The 14,250-nt window shown below is 49.6% G+C and overlaps 1 protein-coding gene across 4 annotated transcripts in view; it reads left to right on the top strand.

Annotated features, from left to right (window-relative positions):
- The first annotated feature begins 635 nt into the window (after positions 1–635).
- The window catches only part of pmela (premelanosome protein a), a 50,589-nt gene continuing 36,974 nt past the window's right edge, over positions 636–14,250 (top strand). For all 4 annotated transcript variants that reach the window (XM_038786463.1, XM_038786465.1, XM_038786466.1 and 1 more), the window contains exons 1-2: positions 636–783; positions 12,053–12,187. In XM_038786463.1, the coding sequence (XP_038642391.1) occupies positions 720–783; positions 12,053–12,187 (199 nt within the window). In that variant the 5' untranslated portion in view covers positions 636–719. The remainder of the gene's footprint in view (positions 784–12,052; positions 12,188–14,250) is intronic.

The following is a 14,250-nucleotide window of genomic DNA, read 5'->3' on the forward strand; positions in this document are numbered from 1 at the left end:
GTAGCATGGTGGTTAGCATAAATGCTTCACAGCTCCAGGGTCCCAGGTTCGGTTCCCGGCTGGGTCACTGCCTGTGCGGAGTCTGCACATCCTCCCCGTGTGTGCGTGGGTTTCCTCCGGGTGCTCCGGTTTCCTCCCACAGTCCAAAGATGTGCGGGTTAGGTGGATTGGCCATGCTAAATTGCCCGTAGTGTCCTAAAAAAGTAAGGTGGGGGGGAGGTTGTTGGGTTACGGGTATAGGGTGGATACGTGGGTTTGAGTAGGGTGATCATGGCTCGGCACAACATCGAGGGCTGAAGGGCCTGTTCTGTGCTGTTCTGTTCTATGTTCTATGTTCTATAATAGGACAAAGAAAGAGGGAGCATGCACAAGAAGAAAACATTGCAAATATTGAATATTATTAAGCACCAAGAGTGTACAGACAAATATTGGTCACTAGGATGACAGAAACTGTGCGGTATGTAGCGAAAGATGATTGAATATATGCAATCTGAATGAAATGGCATATCTTAAAGGCAAGCTCAATGTGACCATGTCTGCCATTTATCCAATAGCTCTCAAAAGGTTAATGTGTTGTAGTTTTCCCCACTGATGTCACAAAGGAGGCTGGCTTTACATTCATTTGATGCTTTCGACTTGCTTAAAAGTGGCTTCTATATAAGATTCAATCTCTTCGACTCTGAAGTTTGTGCAAGAAAGAAGCAAGAAGGAAGAAAAAGATGTGCAGCGATTTGCAGTTGCTCTTGATTTTTACCATTGGTGCTGCTCCCATGATTGCCGGCTGTAAGTGTTTAAATAGAATGATCAATTTTTAACATTTAACAGGGCGACATCTTAAATGATATTACGATTTGTACTGCTAATTGTCTGACATTGGGGAATTCTAAAACCCCTCTTTTTCGCTGGGGAAACAGAACAGTGACACATTCCTGGAGTGAAAGCTGATTTAAGGTTTAATCTCTAATTACAATGCAGATTTTTTTTCTCGGACTGGGGGGGGGGAAATTTGATTAAAAGAAGTGCCGTATGTACAAATATTGTTATTTTCACAACTAAGATTGGAATTCTTTTTCAAATACATATATACCCATGGTAGTTTAAGAATGCTTTTTGGATTTAGTAGGTTGCTGATATCGTTGAGAATGTTTTTTGTTTAAATTCGGGATATTCCTCCCTCCTGTTATGTAACTGTCATTAAACTCACAGCATGTCTTGGCAGGTGTCATGCCAAGGAGCATTTTTAACAGTTCAAAGGTGTTGGTACTGCACTGTATTTAAACTGTTAGTTTCACAGCTCCAACTGCTGCACTCAGTTGAAATACTCCAGTGTAAATTAGCGACAGATCAGATGACACTTACATCAACGTTAATTGTTAAATATAGCTTTCCGGGAGTTTAGACTTGTGGTCCCAAAGTATGGGCAGAATTTTCCCCAAATTTAGCGAATCACGCCTCGTTTGTAGTGGCCTCCTGTTGATTCGTTCGTTCCGGGGCAACTTAATGTCTGCAATTAGTGGGGAGCTCCATATAGACGCCCCCTCAGCACGTGTTCCAGATCCATTCGAGAAGAAACCAGCACCGGGATTCTCAGAGGGAGCCCTGACCAAACTCATGGATGGTGTGCAGCAGTGATGTGATTTCCAATATCCCCGGTCGCGCATTCATCCTTCTAGCAAGGTCACCGTCCCTGCCTGGGAGGCCATGGCAGCCTCAGTCAGTGCCAGCTCACTGCAGAAGAGGATGGGGCATCAGTGTTGCAAGATGGACCTTCTTCAGATGGCCAGGGTAGGTCTGGTTGAGGAGAGGTTGAGTAGACTGGGACTGTACTCGTTGGAATTTAGAAGGATGAGGGGGGATCTTATAGAAACATATAAAATTATGAAGGGAATAGATAGGATAGATGCGGGCAGGTTGTTTCCACTGGTGGGTGAAAGCAGAACTAGGGGACATAGCCTCAAAATAAGGGGAAGTAGATTTAGGACTGAGTTTAGGAGGAACTTCTTCACCCAAAGGGTTGTGAATCTATGGAATTCCTTGCCCAGTGAAGCAGTTGAGGCTCCTTCATTACATGTTTTTAAGGTAAAGATAGATCGTTTTTTGAAGAATAAAGGGATTAAGGGTTATGGTGTTCGGGCCAGAAAGTGGAGCTGAGTCCACAAAAGATCAGCCATGATCTCATTGAATGGCGGAGCAGGCTCGAGGGGCCAGATGGCCTACTCCTGCTCCTAGTTCTTATGTTCTTATGTCTGCCACCTCCAGTCTCTCACTGCACCCCTCACACACACCTCGCAAGGTGACCTCTTACCCAGCCACCTCGCGGGCTGCCAACACCTGTCTCAAGGCCTTCTTCCACCCCCTCCAATCCCCAGGGTCTCCGCCAATATCTACTCTGCTCCTCACATCCCCGCTCCCACTCTGGTCCCACGCCTGCCACACCTCATCACCATCTCAACGGGCAGGATTCCCGCCTACAAGCTCCCATCTGTCTCACTGCAGGACAAACCAGCACAATCGGTGTGAGTGGGCACTGCCACCCGGAGTCACTGTGAGCTCCGATGTTTCACCCACTTTGAGGAAAGAGCCCTTGAGCTGGCCGGGGAGGAGCAGGACCGAGCTTGTGCGGAGGGTTAAGTGGGGGCTGCAGACAAAAGTGAGACCCCTCAGGACACACAGTCATTCTTCAGGCCTCATGTGAGTGAACATTGTCCCATTATTTATCCACCGTCATTTCCTAATGTCATCTCCCTTCCCTTGAACTTGGCCAGCTGGGACCATCCTCGCACCCCTTGGAGACCACAGACATGTTCATCGCTGAGGGAGACATCTCCGATCTCACCCCCAAAGAGGCGTCACATCTATCCGCACCTTCCTCCAGCACAGATACTCACACGTCGGTGGGGTTGAGTACTAGGCAGGCTTCTGGGTCACTCACCTCACAGCTGATGATCCACAGCAGGTGGAGGCAGGTACGTCCCAGGGAACCGGCACTCGGAGGGATGCTGGATTCCAGGACGCTGCTGAGTTCCTGGTCGATGTGCCCCTGGGTCCGGTCATCCCAGAGCTGCTGGAACTGTAAAGGCAGAGTCACGAGTGTCCGGAAGGGATGACAGCATTCCCTCCTCGGACTGCAAGGCCGACTGGAGGAGTCCCATCACCTTCTGTCCAAGGAAAATGGTGCCGTCACTCCTACGCAACGAGACCAACACTGCGAGGGTGGCGTCACCAGTGGAGATCTTGGCATAGAATGTGCACTCCGTGGCAGGGGGATATCTGCTCCGTGGCAGGGGGATATCTGCTCCATGGTAGGGGGTATCTGCTCCGTGGCAGGGAGATATCTGCTCCGTGGCGGGGGGATATCTGCTCCGTGGCGGGGGGATATCTGCTCCGTGGCGGGGGGATATCTGCTCCGTGGCGGGGGGGATATCTGCTCCGTGGCAGGGAGATATCTGCTCCATGGTAGGGAGATATCTGCTCCGTGGCGGGGGGGGATATCCGCTCCGTGGCAGGGGGATATCCGCTCCGTGGCAGGGAGATATCTGCTCCGTGGCAGGGGGATATCTGCTCCGTGGCAGGGGGATATCTGCTCAGTGGCAGGGGGATATCTGCTCCATGGTAGGGAGATATCTGCTCCGTGGCGGGGGGGGATATCCGCTCCGTGGCAGGGGGATATCCGCTCCGTGGCAGGGAGATATCTGCTCCGTGGCAGGGGGATATCTGCTCCGTGGCGGGGGGGGATATCTGCTCCGTGGCAGGGGGATATCTGCTCTGTGGCAGGGGGATATCTGCTCCGTGGCGGGGGGGGATATCTGCTCCATGGTAGGGAGATATCTGCTCCGTGGCAGGGGGATATCTGCTCCGTGGCGGGGGGGGATATCTGCTCCGTGGCAGGGGGATATCTGCTCTGTGGCAGGGGGATATCTGCTCCGTGGCGGGGGGGGATATCTGCTCTGTGGCAGGGGGATATCTGCTCCATGGTAGGGAGATATCTGCTCCGTGGCAGGGGGATATCTGCTCCGTGGCGGGGGGGGGTATCTGCTCCGTGGGGGGGGGGGATATCTGCTCCGTGGCAGGGGGATATCTGCTCTGTGGCAGGGGGATATCTGCTCCGTGGCGGGGGGGATATCTGCTCTGTGGCAGGGGGATATCTGCTCTGTGGCAGGGGGATATCTGCTCTGTGGCAGGGGGATATCTGCTCTGTGGCAGGGGGATATCTGCTCCGTGGCGGGGGGGGATATCTGCTCTGTGGCAGGGGGATATCTGCTCTGTGGCAGGGGGATATCTGCTCTGTGGCAGGGGGATATCTGCTCCGTGGCAGGGGGATATCTGCTCTGTGGCAGGGGGATATCTGCTCTGTGGCAGGGGGATATCTGCTCTGTGGCAGGGGGATATCTGCTCTGTGGCAGGGGGATATCTGCTCTGTGGCAGGGGGATATCTGCTCTGTGGCAGGGGGATATCTGCTCCGTGGCAGGGGGATATCTGCTCTGTGGCAGGGGGATTTCTGCTCCGTGGCAGGGGGATATCTGCTCCGTGGCAGGGGGATATCTGCTCTGTGGCAGGGGGATATCTGCTCTGTGGCAGGGGGATTTCTGCTCCGTGGCAGGGGGATATCTGCTCCGTGGCAGGGGGATATCTGCTCTGTGGCAGGGGGATTTCTGCTCCGTGGCAGGGGGATATCTGCTCCGTGGCAGGGGAGATATCTGCTCTGTGGCAGGGAGATATCTGCTCCGTGGCAGAGAGCTTCAACAGCATGGTGCAGGCACTGGTGGAAATCCACAAGTGCACAAGAGGACGACATGGCTTCTCGACCTCACTCCAGCTGTCCCTCCATTCCATTGAGGAGCCCAGGCCCCTCCGGCACTCAGAGGAACAGGATCGTCAGGAACGCAGCCCAGGGCCCTCCACCCAGAGGACTCTGGGAGTGTGCAGCCCAGCTCACACCTGTGGGTGACACACCTCCCAACCCAGCAGAATGAGGAGTGGGCATTGCAACACCTGTGCTGCCCGAAAGTAGGCCAGGCCCCACAGCGTTTGCCCGCCAAGGTCATCTCAGGCACCAGGGTGTGGAAGGCAGCCTCAACCTCAGCTGTGGATCCTGGAGATACACCGAGATGTAATGGGTGAGGAAGAGTAAGAATCTGTAGGCTCCTGGCGGGCATGGTGAACCGAGGCACTAGTTAGGGTAAGTCACCATTGTAATATAGGGCGGGATTCTCCGACCCTCCCTGCTGGGTCGGGGGCCGTTGGCAGCCCCCCCCCGCCCCGCCCCCCAAGCAATTCTCCGGGCTCCGATGGGCCAAGCCGCCACCTGTTTTTGGCCAGTCTCGCCGGCGTGAAATAGACATGGTCCATCCCGGGGGGGGGGGGCGCACAGGGGGGATCTGGCCTTGGATGGGGGTGGGGGGTGGGCCCCACTGTGGCCTGGCCTGCGATCGGGGCCCACCGATCTGCGGGCGGGCCTCTGTCAGGCTCCGCCATGGCCGGCGCGGAGCAGAAACCCTCTGCACATGTGCCAATTCGCGCTGGCCCACGGCAGCCCTTCGGCAGTGTCCATGTGGCGCCAGCTCTTGCAGGTAGACCACCATCACCTGGGACAGACGGAGTCTTCTCTGGCACTGAATCTGCAACGTCTACAACTGTGTCTGATGTCGGACGACCCTTTTCTGGTAGTGACGCCTAGTAGGCGCCACCTGTTGTGCTGCTCTCAGAACAGCTACAGGCCCAGCCTGCTCCTCCTCTGCACGGCGCTGACCCTGGTCACGTTCAGCGGCACATTGATATCTCTGCTGCTACTCGATCACTGAGTTGAATAGCCAAATCAACTGGCTCCATGATTCTCCAGAAACATGCATTGAAAAGAAAGGAACACTAAAGTGAGCATTCCTGACAGAGCTTTGACCCTCAGCCCTCCACGCCTCTGGATCATTCGCCCTTGTGCTTCCCCCTCGTGAGTGCCTCTCCACTAAGCCTCACACCCGCCCCTCTCACACTGTAGCCACCTCCCACAGCTGTTCCTCCCACCTCCACCTGAATGAAGCGCATGGATCCGCAAGAGTTTCAATGGCACCTTACCCAGCACTTCCAAAGGCTTAAGAACTTTTTCTCCAATCAGTGGCACTCATGTCTAGCTCTGCAGATTTCATGGGCACAATTGACAGTCCAGGAAGGGTGAAGTAGCATTTTGGGCAAATGACTGCCTCTTGTGGCAGAAGAGGCACAGCTGATTCGTGTGAAGTCTGCAATGAACATGATAAGCACACCCTCATTCTCCAAGGTTACAGAGGGTGCAGAGTTGACAAGCCTTCCATCAGCCATAGCCATCCACCCCAACACTAATTTCTGACAGTCAAACTTCCCTGACAAATGCATTTGAACTTCCATGCAGCTTAACCCCTTTGTCCTCACAGTGCTGTCTGAGTGTGGGATTCTGCTCATACTGCACTTGTTCCCCCTCCAGTGAGAGGGTCTTCATGCTGATGCACGATCAATCACTACTGAAGCGAGATTGTAGTCCAATTGAAGGCTTTAATGAACAAGTAGTTACCCCAGCAGCTCCGGTACAGAATGACTGCTGTGGGTGAAACACAGACTCTTATGCTCCGCCTGCTGGGCGGAACTAGCAGGCAGGTTCTACCACTCCTACTACAGTATAAGGTACATCCCACCTAGGTACCGCGATACCCCTAATATAGCCTACCACACATGCCTCATGAGGCAGGGATGCAATCCATTCCTGAGAACCTCCACTTTGCCCTGACAGCCTGGCCTCCAGACACCTCACAGTCGTCCCAGTGCTGACTGTATTCACCTCCCTCAGTGGCGATTTGGGCACAAACCCAGTGTAATCATTCCAGGAGGCGCAGAGTAAAAGACCAAACCGGTTTATTTTAAACTGAAAACAAGGCCGTTACTGCGGCTCACAAAACAACCATCCCAGCCCAGGACTATCGGGATCTGCCGATCCGGATCTGGGAGCTACTTTAAGGTCTCACAAATGCAATCCAGCTGGGCAAGTCTCTGCCCACTCCCATGGGAACCCGTATTCTACGAAGCCCATGGGGGGATCAATCAGCGATTTCCCCCTTGGTCGTCGTGAGGGTTATCACACCCAGCGAGGAGGACACGGGAAGGGATGCCTGCCTGCCTGTCAGCCTCCAGACCCACTTAAAGCAAGGGGTGCCTGACATGAAGGGCAGGTAAGTCCTGCGGGTGACCCCTCCCCCTGAGATTGAGGGACTGAATCTCAGTTTCATGTAAGGCTGTTGTAAACATCAGGCTGAATATTCATTGAGCGGGCGGGAGATATCCCGGAGTGAATGTTCGCGAATGACATGCTAATGTATTAAAATGACGTTCCCGGGCTCCCCGCGGTGTGCTTTGTGTTTCTCCGCTGATGGAGTAATCGGAAATTGCGATCTCGCCGCAAGAGATTTGCGTTTTCCGATTCTCTCTGGACTGTGTGTCGGTGTCGCCGTTCTCACTGACTGCTCGGCCAGCACGGTAGCATAGTGGTTAGCATAAATGCTTCACAGCTCCAGGGTCCCGGGTTCGATTCCCGGCTGGGTCACTGTCTGTGTGGAGTCTGCACGTCCTCCCCGTGTGTGCGTGGGTTTCCTCCGGGTGCTCCGGTTTCCTCCCACAGTCCAAAGATGTGCGGGTTAGGTGGATTGGCCATGCTAAATTGCCCGTAGTGTCCTAAAACAAGTAAGGTTAAGGGGGGGTTATTGGGTTACGGGTATAGGGTGGATACGTGGATTTGAAAAGGGTGATCATGGCTCGGCACAACATCGAGGGCCGAAGGGCCTGTTCTGTGCTGTACTGTTCTATGTTCTATGCTAACGCAGGCTCAATATCGCCCCTTCTGGAACTTATTAGTTTACATAGAATTTACAGTGCAGAAGGAGGCCATTCGGCCCATTGAGTCTGCACCGGCTCTTGGAAAGAGCACCCTACCCCCTACCCAAGGTCAACACCTCCACCCCATCCCCATAACTCAGTAACTCCACCCAACACTAAGGGCAATTTTGGACACTAAGGGCAACTAAGGGCAATTTATCATGGCCAATCCACCTAACCTGCTCATCTTTGGACTGTGGGAGGAAACCGGAGCACCCGGAGGAAACCCACGCGCACACGGGGAGGATGTGCAGACTGAAGAGTTAAATTTCTTCCCCACCCATTAACTAAAAGTGACTTTCACCTTCCAAGGCTCCAATACAACATTTAGCAGAAATTTGTTTGCTAGTACTTTAAACTCCTAAGAAATAAAATTGGCAGGGCAAACATAGTCAATGATGTGCGGGGCGACATGGTGGCGCAGTGGTTAGCACTGCTGCTTCCGGGTTCGAGTCTGGCCCCAGGTCACTGTCTGTGTTGAGTTTGTACATTCTCCCCATGTCTGCGTGGGTCTCACCCCCACAACACAAAGATGTGCAGGCTACGTGTATTGGGCATGCTAAATTGCCCCTTAATTGGAAAAAATGGGCAGAGGTACAGAATTAGCAGCAATATTCCACTGCGATATTCTGCTAACAGAAAAGCAAAACTCCATTTGGCAAAACAATATAATTTAACATCACAAAATTATTTTCCTTACAGAAAAATCTCCATTTTAAAAAAAACTACTTTTACCAATTTACATAGCACTAATGAGTCCCTCAAATTAAAGCTCCATGTGTGGTCCTCTTCCTGCCCTCCTGCTTATAAAAAAGATCAGTTTTACCAAGTGAGGCCCTCTCTAATTACCAACACCATGTGTTTGGTTTACCTTTCAAAAAGCAGTCCACCAGAATTTAGTCAGCATTTCTCCCCAGTTCATTGCCAATCTCTTTAAATGATATTCCCATCAACCCCATTCTTTAAATATCAACAGTTCCTCTATTTGACCTTCAGGGAAGGTAGCCTCTAGTGGTAATGGCACAACTGGTGATATCACTCTGGATCAGTCAAGAGGGATGAGCTTCTATAGACCTGGAGGTACTCACTGTTAGATTGCTTCTCCCAGACTGACAAGGCCATTTATTGCTGTATTTTACTCGAACACCTCCACAAGAGGACAGAAGGGTTTGAAAAGCAGGCAAGACTGAGATTCAAACACCCAGCCCCTCTAAGATGGAGGTAAAAGGCTCAGCTGCTAGAGAAGCAGGATATTATCCATGAAGAAAATTACACTGACCCTCCAAAGCCTTTGACTGTTCATCTGTTTTTGTCCCTCTGCGGGAGACACGGGCATCTTGTTGGGTTAGTTTCAAGACGCACTGCCAAACCTCGACGACCCAACCCAAATGTCAATTGTTACATGTGAAAATATTTGACAGAGAATTTGAGTGGGGAGTAGTGGTGTGTGGAGGGGAGAGAGAGAGAGAGAGAGAGAGGATGTGGTGAGGCAGAGAAATCGTAGGCCCAATCTCCCCTCTGCAATGCCCACAAACATTGCTGGGTGGCGGGGGGGGGGGGGGGGGGGGGGGGGGGGGGGGGGGGATATATACCTCCTGGGCCACTGAGGCTTATTGTAATGTGCCAACTGCCACTTTGGGTAAAATCAGATCGCTCAGCGCTGAGCAGGAGTCAAATTTGGGATCTCATTTGTATGAATCTCAGTACCTCACTGAACTGTGCATCTAAGTAATTGGGGGAACCACTTTCATTCCATTTATCTCCAGAATTCTTTCATTTATTTAGAGCATCTCATTCTTTTTTTTTCCAATTAAGGGGCAATTTAGCGTGGCCAATCCACCTACCCTGTACATCTTTGGGTTGTGGGGGCGAAACCCACGCAGACATAGGGAGAATGTGCAAACTCCACACGGACAGTGACCCAGAGCCGGGATCGAATCTGGGTCCTCAGCGCCGTGAGGCAGCAGGGCTAACCCACTGCGCCACCATGCTGCCCTTATCTCCAGAAATAACAACTTTTATTCAGGTATCAGAATTAAAGAGTCTGGACTTCATAAGCTCACCGTACTAACTGTCTTGTAAGTTTGGAATGCTACCACTGCCTTTAAGAGTTAAAAAAAAAATTGAATTCATTGCCAATGAAGAGTGAAGTGATAATTGGATACAGTGTCAGAAACTACCATTAGCACGTTAGAAAGGTGTCCAAAAATCAAGCTACGATCAGCACGCATTAATAAAGTGCAGAAAGTCTTTAGAAATTTCTCGAAGAATATAGTGAGAAAGAAAGTCCAAAGCTGCCTGTAATCTCCCTTCTTTTGGAGACATTTTAAAACCTCCATTTAATGAGACAGTAAATAAAATCAAACTCTCATTCAGCTGGTGTGTGACTAGTTAAATCCAATCATCTTTGGGCAGCACGGTGGTGCAGTGGTTAGCACTGCAGCCTCACGGCGCCGAGGTCCCAGGTTCGATCCCAGCTCTGGGTCACAGTCCGTGTGGAGTTTGCACATTCTCCCCGTGTTTGCGTGGGTTTCGCCCTCACAACCCGAAGATGTACAGGGTAGGTGGATTGGCCACGCTAAATTGCCCCTTAATTGGAAAAAAAAGAATTGGGTACTTTAAATTTAAAAAAAAATCTAATCATCTTTCCCATTCCTAAAATAGTCCCATTGCTAACTGTATGAATGTCAATTTTAAAGTGAGTTCAAACTTTTAGACACAAGTGACAAAATTACTCATGGTATCACTGGAGCAGCCTTAATTTGGAGTGATTTTGGTAGCATTTCATTTTGTGGTTATTAAAAACAAGCTGAGACCTGGCAAACATAAATGGCAAATAGTCCAAATTTTTTTTTTTTTTTTTAATTTTTTTTTTTCTTTTTTTTTAAATTAGAGTACCCAATTATTTTTTCCAATTAAGGGGCAATTTAGCGAGGCCAATCCACCTATCCTGCACATCTTTTGGGTTGTGGGGGTGAAACCCACGCAGACACGGGGAGAATGTGCAAACTCCACACGGACAGTGACCCAGGGCCGGGATTCGAACCTGGGTCCTCAGCGCCGTAGGCAGCAATGCTAACCATTGTGCCACAAATAGTCCAAATTTAACATGTAGGCTATGTGTTATGTATTCAACTCCAGCATGGAAAATAATAATGTTGGACAAAAAGCTTGAAACCAGCGTGACTTTGCAGTTTTTGCGGACAATAATTTACCAGCTTTTCTGGAGCTAACGGCTAAACGTGAAATACAATGGAATAAGTGTCTTTAAAAAAAGGGTATAAACTTACTTGGTTTGAGGGGCCTCACTAACGTCCTTTCAACAGGCAGGGATTAGGTTCCTCAGCTGATTGTCACATGAGCGAGTTTGAAGATTTTGGGAGGCGTGTGATATGGATGTTCTCTCAGTAGGGATCTCACTGAATCACAATGTGTGGAGGTGAAATCTGTCACATGCCTCAAGCCAAGCAGCCTGATGCTTCTTCAGGCACAAATTCTGAACACATAAACCGTGGGAACCAACGTCCTTAGAGCCGAGAAAGAATGAAAATAATCATTTGCTAAGGCAGGACATTTTCAAAGTGAAATAAACCATGGGTCACTTCATCGAAACGAGCAATATTTGGATTATGTGTGTCAAAGTGCAGCAAGTCTTTTAACATTTCTCGAAGAATATAGTGAGGATGTGTGTGGGGGTGGGTGAATTTCAGTAAGATTTTCCCTGCCTCTTGTTTCAGTTTGTTGTAAACTAATTGATAGCGATCAACTGCTATCATTAGTCAACAATTCCATGATTGTTGGATCGGATGATTACCAGGATAGTATTTTTTTATACATTTAGAGTACCCAATTCTTTTTTTCCCAATTAAAGGACAACTTAGCGTGGCCAATCCTGCACATCTTTGGGTTGTGGGGGCGAAACCCACGCAAACACGGGGAGAATGTTCAAACTCCACACGGACAGTGACCCAGGGCCGGGATCGAACCCGGGTCCTCGGCGCCGTGAGGCAGCACTGCTAACCACTGCGCCACCCAACCAGGATGGTAGAAGGCAAACATAATGGACTCGGTTTTTTTTTCCTCTAACTTAAATTGTAAAGTAGAGCAATACAGAATACTGTACTTGAATGCTTTTTTTGTGGTTTGGCCTTTTGATAGGGTCTCCTAATGATGGACACAGAAGGAACAAAGAGAACTCTTCTCCTAGACGGTTGACTGGCTACAAGTCCTGGAATTCTGACCTTTATCCCATTTGGAAGGCTGGGGACTCCAGGTGGCATGATTGTTGGAAAGGTGAGAATGTGCGACTGGAGCATCTTCTGATTATCTCCGAATTATACTGATTCGTGAAAATTAGTAGATACTAGGATACTCGGGTGAAGTTTGCCTGAACACATCAGAATTTCAGGATTTATTCCCTCCGTTTTGGACCTGGAGGAACCCAGTGTAATTATGTGCACAACAGAATTCCTCTAATCCTAAATCAAACCAAGCCTTATCAGAATGCAAGAAAAGCACAAAACATACTTTATTTCACTTCATTTCTCCTTTTTGGACTACCCATTGCATTTTTCATGCACAGCACCCCACCCCACTCAATGGGCAGATTGATTGTTCCATTCCTCAATCCCTCCACCCTTGCTATTTGAATTTCCCTTGCCTTTGTGCATCCTCTTCTCACCTTCCCTGTCACTGTCACTCTTCCCCATCTCTGTAGCCTTCTCCAGTCCCACAACTATCCAAGAACTCCTGCATTCCTGCGACTCTAACCTCTTGTGCAGCCCCACTCCCTTCACACCATAACTGATGGTTGTGCCACCAGATGTTTCGACCCTAAGCTCTGGAATTCCTCTCTTGCCCACCCTGCCACTTTACATCTCCTTTAAAACCTACTTCTTCGACCAGGATTTGGTCATCTCTCCTAATATCTCCCTTATGTGGCTTGGTGGCAAGGTTAGTCTGATAATGTTCCTGTGAAATCCATTGGGACATTTTACTGCGTTAAAGATATTATACAAATGCAAGTTGTTGATATCACACTAATAGATCTTGATGTTCTGATTTAGGTTTGAATATCAATGAGGTAACAGCAGTTAAAAACACCCCTTCCCAAACTTTGTGTCTATAAATTTCAAAAAGGACAAACCAGTAAATAGGAAACACAAAAACAAATAAGAATACCCCTAGGTTGCCAGGGGTTTAGGAATTCAGCCACAGTTGGTGCCCCACATTCTCTCTTGGTGATGTTACATTGACAGTACTACCTACTGCTGCAGGAGCTTTGGACTCCTCGGACCAGGCAATATTTTTAAGAGACAATAGATCCCGGGAAGATGTGTATATTTTTAATGCTACTGTCAAGTTTCTATGTTGGCTTAGACATTACCTTGTAGTTGCAGCATCTTCCCTTATCTGTGTTCTGCACCAGAGGAGAGCTAAGTTCATTTGTAAGTATGCAAACAGTTTCAAGATCAGTTTGTCCTCTCTAACAACAAGATGTTGAACTTAATCCATTGTTGTTATTTGTCTTCCCACACCTAATGGTATATATCTGTTCCCATACTAAGGTTGTTCCTGGAACAGGTCGCCAGCCTGTCACCAGAGACTTGTAGCTTGAGGGGCGCCACTCCACATCAGGCTGACCAGGAGTCTCTCCCACTTTTATCGCCTGCATTGGCATGTTGGAAAGATTTTGCAGGTTGATGTCGAACCTGTTTGGCTGCGTTATGAACGCAGGTTCCTCGGCCATCAAGTCCTGGGTTGGGACCCGAATCCAGAGGTTCTGGCTCAGAGGCAGGGATGTTGCCCATTGCACCACAAGGCCTCATGGTAGCATGGTGGTTAGCATCAATGCTTCACAGCTCCAGGGTCCCAGGTTCGATTCCCGGCTGGGTCACTGTCTGTGTGGAGTCTGCACGTCCTCCCCGTGTGTGCGTGGGTTTCCTCCGGGTGCTCCGGTTTCCTCCCACAGTCCAAAGATGTGCGGGTTAGGTGGATTGGCCATGCTAAATTGCCCGTAGTGTAAGGTTAATGGGGGGATTGTTGGGTTACGGGTATACGGGTTACGTGGGTTTAAGTAGGGTGATCATTGCTCGGCACTACATCGAAGGCCGAAGGGCCTGTTCTGTGCTGTACTGTTCTATGTTCTAAGGCGACCCCATTAACCCATGTAAAATCCCTAAAATTAGTTCTGAAGGAGCCAAATTGGATACTGATATTTAGTTAATTTCTGGAGCACTTGCTGTAACTGTCTTGAACTCATGGATTGACATTATCACGAACATTAAGATCCATTCTGTCTACATTAAGTCTGAACAGTTACTACTTGGTCTAGGGATAAGGAACCCGGGTCTGTG

This window comes from Scyliorhinus canicula, chromosome 28 (assembly GCF_902713615.1).
Source record: "Scyliorhinus canicula chromosome 28, sScyCan1.1, whole genome shotgun sequence".
Lineage (NCBI taxonomy): Eukaryota > Metazoa > Chordata > Chondrichthyes > Carcharhiniformes > Scyliorhinidae > Scyliorhinus > Scyliorhinus canicula.